Consider the following 11,270-nt stretch of genomic DNA (forward strand, 5'->3'; position numbering starts at 1 on the left):
ATAGGGAGTGATACTCCAGGGTGTGTGGTATATAGTCTATAGGGAGTGATACTCCAGGGCGTGTGGTATATAGTCTATAGGGAGTGATACTCCAGGGGGTGTGGTATATAGTCAATAGGGAGTGATACTCCAGGGGGTGTGGTATATAGTCTATAGGGAGTGATACTCCAGGGGGTGTGGTATATAGTCTTTCGGGAGTGATACTCCAGGGGGTGTGGTATATAGTCTATAGGGAGAGTTACTACAGGGGGCGTGGTATATAGTCTATAGGGAGTGATACTCCAGGGGTGTGGTATATAGTCTTTCGGGAGTGATACTCCAGGGGGTGTGGTATATAGTCTATAGGGAGTGATACTCCAGGGGGTGTGGTATATGGTCTATAGGGAGTGATACTGGGGGTGTGGTATATATTGTACAGGGAGTGATACTCCAGGGGGTGTGGTATATAGTCTTTAGGGAGTGATACTCCAGGGAGTGTGGTAAATAGTCTACAGGGAGTGATACTCCAGGGGGTGTGGTATATAGTCTATAGGGAGTGGTACTCCAGGGAGTGTGGTATATAGTCTACAGGGAGTGATACTCCAGGGGGCGTGGTATATAGTGTATAGGGAGTGATACTCCAGGGTGTGTGGTATATAGTCTATAGGGAGTGATACTCCAGGGAGTGTGGTATATAGTCTACAGGGAGTGATACTCCAGGGGGTGTGGTATATAGTCTATAGGGAGTGATACTCCAGGGGGTGTGGTATATATTGTATAGGGAGTGATACTCCAGGGGGTGTGGTATATAGTCTATAGGGAGTGATACTCCAGGGGGTGTGGTATATAGTCTATAGGGAGTGATACTCCAGGGTGTGTGGTATATAGTCTATAGGGAGTGATACTCCAGGGCGTGTGGTATATAGTCTATAGGGAGTGATACTCCAGGGGGTGTGGTATATAGTCAATAGGGAGTGATACTCCAGGGGGTGTGGTATATAGTCTATAGGGAGTGATACTCCAGGGGGTGTGGTATATAGTCTTTCGGGAGTGATACTCCAGGGGGTGTGGTATATAGTCTATAGGGAGAGTTACTACAGGGGGCGTGGTATATAGTCTATAGGGAGTGATACTCCAGGGGTGTGGTATATAGTCTTTCGGGAGTGATACTCCAGGGGGTGTGGTATATAGTCTATAGGGAGTGATACTCCAGGGGGTGTGGTATATGGTCTATAGGGAGTGATACTGGGGGTGTGGTATATAGTCTTTTGCGAGTGATACTCCAGGGGGCATGGTATATAGTCTATAGGGAGTGATACTCCAGGGGGTGTGGTTTATAGTCTATAGGGAGTGATACTCCAGGGGGTGTGGTATATCGTCTATAGGGAGTGATACTCCAGGGGGTGTGGTATAGTCTATAGGGAGTGATACTCCAGGGGATGTGGTATATAGTCTATAGGGAGTGATACTCCAGGGGGTGTGGTATATATTGTATAGGGAGTGATACTCCAGGGGGTGTGGTATATAGTCTATAGGGAGTGATACTCCAGGGGGTGTGGTATATAGTCTCTAGGGAGTGATACTCCAGGGGGTGTGGTATATAGTCTATAGGGAGTGATACTCTAGGGGATGTGGTATATATTGTATAGGGAGTAATACTCCAGGGGGTGTGGTATATAGTCTATAGGGAGTGATACTCCAGGGGGTGTGGTATATAGTCTTTTGGGAGTGGTACTCCAGGGGGTGTGGTATATAGTCTATAGGGAGTGATACTCCAGGGGTTGTGGTATATAGTCTATAGGGAGTGATACTCCAGGGGGTGTGGTATATAGTCTATAGGGAGTGATTCTCCAGGGGGTGTGGTATATAGTCTATAGGGAGTGATACTCCAGGGGGTGTGGTATATAGTCTATAGGGAGTGATACTCCAGGGGGTGTGGTATATAGTCTATAGGGAGTGATACTCCAGGGGGTGAGGTATATAGTGTACAGGGAGTGATACACCAGGGGGTGTGGTATATAGTCTATAGGGAGTGATACTCCAGGGGGGGTGGTATATATTGTATAGGGAGTGATACTCCAGGGGGTGTGGTATATAGTCTATAGGGAGTGATACTCCAGGGGGTGTGGTATATAGTCTATAGGGAGTGATACTCCAGGGGGTGTGGTATATAGTCTATAGGGAGTGATACTCCAGGGGGTGTGGTATATAGTCTATAGGGAGTGATACTCCAGGGGGGGTGGTATATAGTCTATAGGGAGTGATACTCCAGGGGGTGTGGTATATAGTCTCTAGGGAGTGATACTCCAGGGGGTGTGGTATATAGTCTATAGGGAGAGATACTCCAGGGGGTGTGGCATATATTGTATAGGGAGTGATACTCCAGGGGGTGTGGTATATAGTCTATAGGGAGTGATACTCCAGGGGGTGTGGTATATAGTCTATAGGGAGTGATACTCCAGGGGGTGAGGTATATAGTGTACAGGGAGTGATACTCCAGGGGGTGTGGTATATAGTCTATAGGGAGTGATACTCCAGGGGGTGTGGTATATATTGTATAGGGAGTGATACTCCAGGGGATGTGGTATATAGTCTATAGGGAGTGATACTCCAGGGGGTGTGGTATATAGTCTATAGGGAGTGATACTCCAGGGGGTGTGGTATATAGTCTATAGGGAGTGATACTCCAGGGGGTGTGGTATATAGTCTATAGGGAGTGATACTCCAGGGTGTGTGGTATATAGTCTATAGGGAGTGATACTCCAGGGGGTGTGGTATATAGTCTATAGGGAGTGATTCTCCAGGGGGTGTGGTATATAGTCTATAGGGAGTGATACTCCAGGGGGTGTGATATATAGTCTATAGGGAGTGATACTCCAGGGGGTGTGGTATATAGTCTATAGGGAGTGATACTCCAGGGGGTGTGGTATATAGTCTATAGGGAGTGATACTCCAGGGGGTGTGGTATATAGTCTATAGGGAGTGATTCTCCAGGGGGTGTGGTATATAGTCTATAGGGAGTGATACTCCAGGGGGGGTGGTTTATAGTCTATAGGGAGTGATACTCCAGGGGGTGTGGTATAGAGTCTATAGGGAGCGATACTCCAGGGGGTGTGGTATATAGTCTATAGGGAGTGATACTCCAGGGGGTGTGGTATATATTGTATAGGGAGTGATACTCCAGGGGGTTTGGTATATAGTCTATAGGGAGTGATACTCCAGGGGGAGTGGTATATAGTCTCTAGGGAGTGATACTCCAGGGGGTGTGGTATATAGTCTATAGGGAGTGATACTCCAGGGGATGTGGTATATATTGTATAGGGAGTAATACTCCAGGGGGTGTGGTATATAGTCTATAGGGAGTGATACTCCAGGGGGTGTGGTATATAGTCTATAGAGAGTGGTACTCCAGGGGGTGTGGTATATAGTCTATAGGGAGTGATACTCCAGGGGGTGTGGTATATAGTCTATTGGGAGTGATACTCCAGGGGGTGTGGTATATAGTCTATAGGGAGTGATTCTCCAGGGGGTGTGGTATATAGTCTATAGGGAGTGATACTCCAGGGGGTGTGGTATATAGTCTATAGGGAGTGATACTCCAGGGGGTGTGGTATATAGTCTATAGGGAGTGATACTCCAGGGGGTGAGGTATATAGTGTACAGGGAGTGATACACCAGGGGGTGTGGTATATAGTCTATAGGGAGTGATACTCCAGGGGTGGTGGTATATATTGTATAGGGAGTGATACTCCAGGGGGTGTGGTATATAGTCTATAGGGAGTGATACTCCAGGGGGTGTGGTATATAGTCTATAGGGAGTGATACTCCAGGGGGTGTGGTATATAGTCTATAGGGAGTGATACTCCAGGGGGTGTGGTATATAGTCTATAGGGAGTGATACTCCAGGGGGTGTGGTATATAGTCTATAGGGAGTGATACTCCAGGGGGTGTGGTATATAGTCTATAGGGAGTGATACTCCAGGGGGTGTGGTATATAGTCTATAGGGAGTGATACGCCAGGGGGTGTGGTATATATTGTGTAGGGCGTGATACTCCAGGGTGTGTGGTATATAGTCTATAGGGAGTGATACTCCAGGGGGTGTGGCATATATTGTATAGGGAGTGATACTCCAGGGGGTGTGGTATATAGTCTATAGGGAGTGATACTCCAGGGGGTGTGGTATATAGTCTATAGGGAGTGATACTCCAGGGGGTGAGGTATATCGTGTACAGGGAGTGATACTCCAGGGGGTGTGGTATATAGTCTATAGGGAGTGATACTCCAGGGGGTGTGGTATATATTGTATAGGGAGTGATACTCCAGGGGATGTGGTATATAGTCTATAGGGAGTGATACTCCAGGGGGTGTGGTATATAGTCTATAGGGAGTGATACTCCAGGGGGTGTGGTATATAGTCTATAGGGAGTGATACTCCAGGGGGTGTGGTATATAGTCTATAGGGAGTGATACTCCAGGGTGTGTGGTATATAGTCTATAGGGAGTGATACTCCAGGGGGTGTGGTATATAGTCTATAGGGAGTGATACTCCAGGGGATGTGGTATATAGTCTATAGGGAGTGATACTCCAGGGGGTGTGGTATATAGTCTATAGGGAGTGATACTCCAGGGGGTGTGGTATATAGTCTATAGGGAGTGATACTCCAGGGGGTGTGGTATATAGTCTATAGGGAGTGATACTCCAGGGGGTGTGGTATATAGTCTACAGGGAGTGATACTCCAGGGGATGTGGTATATAGTCTATAGGGAGTGATACTCCAGGGGGTGTGGTATATAGTCTAAAGGGAGTGATACTCCAGGGGGTGTGGTATATAGTCTATAGGGAGTGATACTCCAGGGGATGTGGTATATAGTCTATAGGGAGTGATACTCCAGGGGGTGTGGTATATAGTCCATCGGGAGTGATACTCCAGGGGGAGTGGTATATAGTCTATAGGGAGTGATACTCCAGGGGGTGTGGTATATAGTCTATAGGGAGTGATACTCCAGGGGATGTGGTATATATTGTATAGGGAGTGATACTCCAGGGGGTGTGGTATATAGCCTATAGGGAGTGGTACTCCATGGGGTGTGGTAAATAGTCTATAGGGAGTGGTACTCCAGGGGGTGTGGTATATAGTCTATAGGGAGTGATACTCCAGGGGGTGTGGTATATAGTCTATAGGGAGTGATACTCCAGGGGGTGTGGGTATATAGTCTATAGGGAGTGATACTCCAGGGGGTGTGGTATATAGTCTATAGGGAGTGATACTCCAGGGGGTGTGGTATATAGTCTATGGGGAGTGATACTCCAGGGGGTGTGGTATATAGTCTATAGGGAGTGATACTCCAGGGGGTGTGGTATATAGTCTATAGGGAGTGATACTCCAGGGGGTGTGGGATATAGTCTATAGGGAGTGGTACTCCAGGGGGTGTGGTATATAGTCTATAGGGAGTGATACTCCAGGGGGTGTGGTATATAGTCTATAGGGGGTGATACTCCAGGGGGTGTGGTATATAGTCTATAGGGAGTGATACTCCAGGGGGTGTGGTATATAGTCTATAGGGAGTGATACTCCAGGGTGTGTGGTATATAGTCTGTAGGGAGTGATACTCCAGGGGGTGTGGTATATAGTCTACAGGGAGTGATACTCCAGGGGGTGTGGTATATAGTCTATAGGGAGTGATACTCCAGGGGGTGTGGTATATAGTCTATAGGGAGTGATACTCCAGGGGGTGTGGGATATAGTCTATAGGGAGTGATACTCCAGGGAGTGTGGTATATAGTCTATAGGGAGTGATTCTCCAGGGGGTGTGGTATATAGTCTATAGGGAGTGATACTCCAGGGGGTGTGGTATATAGTCTATAGGGAGTGATACTCTAGGGAGTGTGGTATATAGTCTATAGGGAGTGATACTCTAGGGGGTGTGGGATATAGTCTATAGGGAGTGATACTCCAGGGAGTGTGGTATATAGTCTATAGGGAGTGATTCTCCAGGGGGTGTGGTATATAGTCTATAGGGAGTGATACTCCAGGGGGTGTGGTATATAGTCTATAGGGAGTGATACTCCAGGGGGTGTGGTATATAGTCTATAGGGAGTGATACTCCAGGGGGTGTGGGATATAGTCTATAGGGAGTGATACTCCAGGGGGTGTGGTATATAGTCTATAGGGAGTGATACTCCAGGGGGTGTGGGATATAGTCTATAGGGAGTGATACTCCAGGGGGTGTGGGATATAGTCTATAGGGAGTGATACTCCAGGGGGCGTGGGATATAGTCTATAGGGAGTGATACTCCAGGGGGTGTGGTATATAGTATATAGGGAGTGATACTCCAGGGGGTGTGGGATATAGTCTATAGGGAGTGATACTCCAGGGGGTGTGGTATATAGTCTATAGGGAGTGATACTCCAGGGGGTGTGGTATATAGTCTATAGGGAGTGATACTCCAGGGGTGGTGGTATATATTGTATAGGGAGTGATACTCCAGGGGGTGTGGTATATAGTCTATAGGGAGTGATACTCCAGGGGGTGTGGTATATAGTCTATAGGGAGTGATACTCCAGGGGGTGTGGTATATAGTCTATAGGGAGTGATACTCCAGGGGGTGTGGTATATAGTCTATAGGGAGTGATACTCCAGGGGGTGTGGTATATAGTCTATAGGGAGTGATACTCCAGGGGGTGTGGTATATAGTCTACAGGGAGTGATACTCCAGGGGGTGTGGTATATAGTCTATAGGGAGTGATACGCCAGGGGGTGTGGTATATATTGTGTAGGGCGTGATACTCCAGGGTGTGTGGTATATAGTCTATAGGGAGTGATACTCCAGGGGGTGTGGCATATATTGTATAGGGAGTGATACTCCAGGGGGTGTGGTATATAGTCTATAGGGAGTGATACTCCAGGGGGTGTGGTATATAGTCTATAGGGAGTGATACTCCAGGGGGTGAGGTATATAGTGTACAGGGAGTGATACTCCAGGGGGTGTGGTATATAGTCTATAGGGAGTGATACTCCAGGGGGTGTGGTATATATTGTATAGGGAGTGATACTCCAGGGGATGTGGTATATAGTCTATAGGGAGTGATACTCCAGGGGGTGTGGTATATAGTCTATAGGGAGTGATACTCCAGGGGGTGTGGTATATAGTCTATAGGGAGTGATACTCCAGGGGGTGTGGTATATAGTCTATAGGGAGTGATACTCCAGGGTGTGTGGTATATAGTCTATAGGGAGTGATACTCCAGGGGGTGTGGTATATAGTCTATAGGGAGTGATACTCCAGGGGATGTGGTATATAGTCTATAGGGAGTGATACTCCAGGGGGTGTGGTATATAGTTTTTGGGAGTGATACTCCAGGGGGTGTGGTATATAGTCTATAGGGAGTGATACTCCAGGGGGTGTGGTATATAGTCTATAGGGAGTGATACTCCAGGGGGTGTGGTATATAGTCTACAGGGAGTGATACTCCAGGGGATGTGGTATATAGTCTATAGGGAGTGATACTCCAGGGGGTGTGGTATATAGTCTATAGGGAGTGATACTCCAGGGGGTGTGGTATATAGTCTATAGGGAGTGATACTCCAGGGGATGTGGTATATAGTCTATCGGGAGTGATACTCCAGGGGGTGTGGTATATAGTCCATCGGGACTGATACTCCAGGGGGTGTGGTATATAGTCTATAGGGAGTGATACTCCAGGGGGTGTGGTATATAGTCTATAGGGAGTGATACTCCAGGGGATGTGGTATATATTGTATCGGGAGTGATACTCCAGGGGGTGTGGTATATAGCCTATAGGGAGTGGTACTCCATGGGGTGTGGTAAATAGTCTATAGGGAGTGGTACTCCAGGGGGTGTGGTATATAGTCTATAGGGAGTGATACTCCAGGGTGTGTGGTATATAGTCTATAGGGAGTGATACTCCAGGGGGTGTGGTATATAGTCTATAGGGAGTGATACTCCAGGGGGTGTGGTATATAGTCTATAGGGAGTGATACTCCAGTGGGTGTGGTATATATTGTATAGGGAATGATACTCCAGGGGGTGTGGTATATAGTCTATAGGGAGTGATACTCCAGTGGGTGTGGTATATATTGTATAGGGAATGATACTCCAGGGGGTGTGGTATATAGTCTATAGGGAGTGATATTCCAGGGGGTGTGGGATATAGTCTATAGGGAGTGATACTCCAGGGGGTGTGGTATATAGTCTATAGGGAGTGATACTCCAGGGGGTGTGGTACATAGTGTACAGGGAGTGATACTCCAGGGGGTGTGGTATATAGTCTATAGGGAGTGATACTCCAGGGGGTGTGGTATATAGTCAATAGGGAGTGATACTCCAGGGGGTGGGGGATATAGTCTATAGGGAGTGATACTCCAGGGGGTGTGGTATATAGTCCATAGGGAGTGATACTCCAGGGGGTGTGGTGTATAGTCCATAGGGAGTGATTACTCCAGGGGGTGTGGTATATAGTCTGTAGGGAGTGATACTCCAGGGGGTGTGGTATATAGTCTGTAGGGAGTGATACTCCAGGGATGTGGTATATAGTCCATAGGGAGTGATACTCCAGGGGGTGTGGTATATAGTCTGTAGGGAGTGATACTCCAGGGGGTGTGGTGTATAGTCTGTAGGGAGTGATACTCCAGGGGGTGTGGTGTATAGTCCATAGGGAGTGATACTCCAGGGGGTGTGGTATATAGTCTGTAGGGAGTGATACTCCAGGGGGTGTGGTATATAGTCTATAGGGAGTGATACTCCAGGGGGTGTGGTATATAGTCCATAGGGAGTGATACTCCAGGGGGTGTGGTATATAGTCTATAGGGAGTGATACTCCAGTGGGTGTGGTATATATTGTATAGGGAATGATACTCCAGGGGGTGTGGTATATAGTCTATAGGGAGTGATACTCCAGGGGGTGTGGGATATAGTCTATAGGGAGTGATACTCCAGGGGGTGTGGTATATAGTCTATAGGGAGTGATACTCCAGGGGGTGTGGTATATAGTCTATAGGGAGTGATACTCCAGGGGGGGTGGTATATAGTCTATAGGGAGTGATACTCCAGGGGGTATGGTATATAGTCTATAGGGAGTGATACTCCAGGGGGTGTGGTATATAGTCTATAGGGAGTGGTACTCCAGGGAGTGTGGTATATAGTCTATAGGGAGTGATACTCCAGGGGGTGTGGTATATAGTCTATAGGGAGTGATACTCCAGGGGGTGTGGTATATATTGTATAGGGAATGATACTCCAGGGGGTGTGGTATATAGTCTATAGGGAGTGATACTCCAGTGGGTGTGGTATATATTGTATAGGGAATGATACTCCAGGGGGTGTGGTATATAGACTATAGGGAGTGATACTCAGGGGGTGTGGGATATAGTCTATAGGGAGTGATACTCCAGGGGGTGTGGGATATAGTCTATAGGGAGTGATACTCCAGGGGGTATGGTATATAGTCTATAGGGAGTGATACTCCAGTGGGTGTGGGATATAGTCTATAGGGAGTGATACTCCAGGGGGTGTGGTACATAGTCTATAGGGAGTGATACTCCAGGGGGCGTGGGATATAGTCTATAGGGAGTGATACTCCAGGGGGTGTGGTATATAGTCTATAGGGAGTGATACTCCAGGGGGTGTGGGATATAGTCTATAGGGAGTGATACTCCAGGGGGTGTGGTATATAGTCTATAGGGAGTGATACTCCAGGGGGTGTGGTATATAGTCTATAGGGAGTGATACTCCAGTGGGTGTGGTATATATTGTATAGGGAATGATACTCCAGGGGGTGTGGTATATAGTCTATAGGGAGTGATACTCCAGTGGGTGTGGTATATATTGTATAGGAATGATACTCCAGGGGGTGTGGTATATAGTCTATAGGGAGTGATATTCCAGGGGGTGTGGGATATAGTCTATAGGGAGTGATACTCCAGGGGGTGTGGTATATAGTCTATAGGGAGTGATACTCCAGGGGGTGTGGTACATAGTGTACAGGGAGTGATACTCCAGGGGGTGTGGTATATAGTCTATAGGGAGTGATACTCCAGGGGTGTGGTATATAGTCTATAGGGAGTGATACTCCAGGGGGTGGGGGATATAGTCTATAGGGAGTGATACTCCAGGGGGTGTGGTATATAGTCCATAGGGAGTGATACTCCAGGGGGTGTGGTGTATAGTCCATAGGGAGTGATACTCCAGGGGGTGTGGTATATAGTCTGTAGGGAGTGATACTCCAGGGGGTGTGGTATATAGTCTGTAGGGAGTGATACTCCAGGGGATGTGGTATATAGTCCATAGGGAGTGATACTCCAGGGGGTGTGGTATATAGTCTGTAGGGAGTGATACTCCAGGGGGTGTGGTGTATAGTCTGTAGGGAGTGATACTCCAGGGGGTGTGGTGTATAGTCCATAGGGAGTGATACTCCAGGGGGTGTGGTATATAGTCTGTAGGGAGTGATACTCCAGGGGGTGTGGTATATAGTCTATAGGGAGTGATACTCCAGGGGGTGTGGTATATAGTCCATAGGGAGTGATACTCCAGGGGGTGTGGTATATAGTCTATAGGGAGTGATACTCCAGTGGGTGTGGTATATATTGTATAGGGAATGATACTCCAGGGGGTGTGGTATATAGTCTATAGGGAGTGATACTCCAGGGGGTGTGGGATATAGTCTATAGGGAGTGATACTCCAGGGGGTGTGGTATATAGTCTATAGGGAGTGATACTCCAGGGGGGGTGGTATATAGTCTATAGGGAGTGATACTCCAGGGGGTATGGTATATAGTCTATAGGGAGTGATACTCCAGGGGTGTGGGATATAGTCTATAGGGAGTGATACTCCAGGGGGTGTGGTATATAGTCTATAGGGAGTGATACTCCAGGGGGTGTGGTATATACTCTATAGGGGGCGGGGCCGGGGGCGGGGCCACGCCGAGCGGGGCTGCGCGTGCGCAGTGCGCGGCGATGGCGGCCTCCTCCCTGGAGCAGAAGCTCTCGCGCCTGGAAGCCAAACTCAAACAGGAGAACCGGGAGGCGCGGCGCCGCATCGACCTCTCCCTCGACATGAGCTCACCTTCCAGCCCGAGGAGACCGCGCCCAAGTAAGCGGCGCCCGGCGCGGGGGCGGCGGGGGGGGTCCGGGCCGCACAGCGGCGAGGGCGGGGCCGCGATAACTGACTGACAGCCCAGCCCGCCAATCACAGCGCACAGGCGCCCGCGTCACTCCGCCAACCAGCGGCACCGCCCAATCACCGCCGCGCGGGGGCGGGACCTCCGGAGC

At 48.5% G+C, this 11,270-nt stretch overlaps 1 protein-coding gene across 3 annotated transcripts in view; it reads left to right on the top strand.

The window, feature by feature from the left end:
• The first annotated feature begins 10,930 nt into the window (after positions 1-10,930).
• map2k7 (mitogen-activated protein kinase kinase 7) overlaps positions 10,931-11,270 on the top strand; it is a 201,584-nt gene continuing 201,244 nt past the window's right edge. For all 3 annotated transcript variants that reach the window (XM_072491280.1, XM_072491282.1, XM_072491281.1), the window contains exon 1: positions 10,931-11,091. In XM_072491280.1, coding sequence (XP_072347381.1) covers positions 10,956-11,091 — 136 coding nt within the window. In that variant the 5' untranslated portion in view covers positions 10,931-10,955. The remainder of the gene's footprint in view (positions 11,092-11,270) is intronic.

Source organism: Scyliorhinus torazame, chromosome 27 (assembly GCF_047496885.1).
Source record: "Scyliorhinus torazame isolate Kashiwa2021f chromosome 27, sScyTor2.1, whole genome shotgun sequence".
In the NCBI taxonomy this organism is placed as follows: domain Eukaryota; kingdom Metazoa; phylum Chordata; class Chondrichthyes; order Carcharhiniformes; family Scyliorhinidae; genus Scyliorhinus; species Scyliorhinus torazame.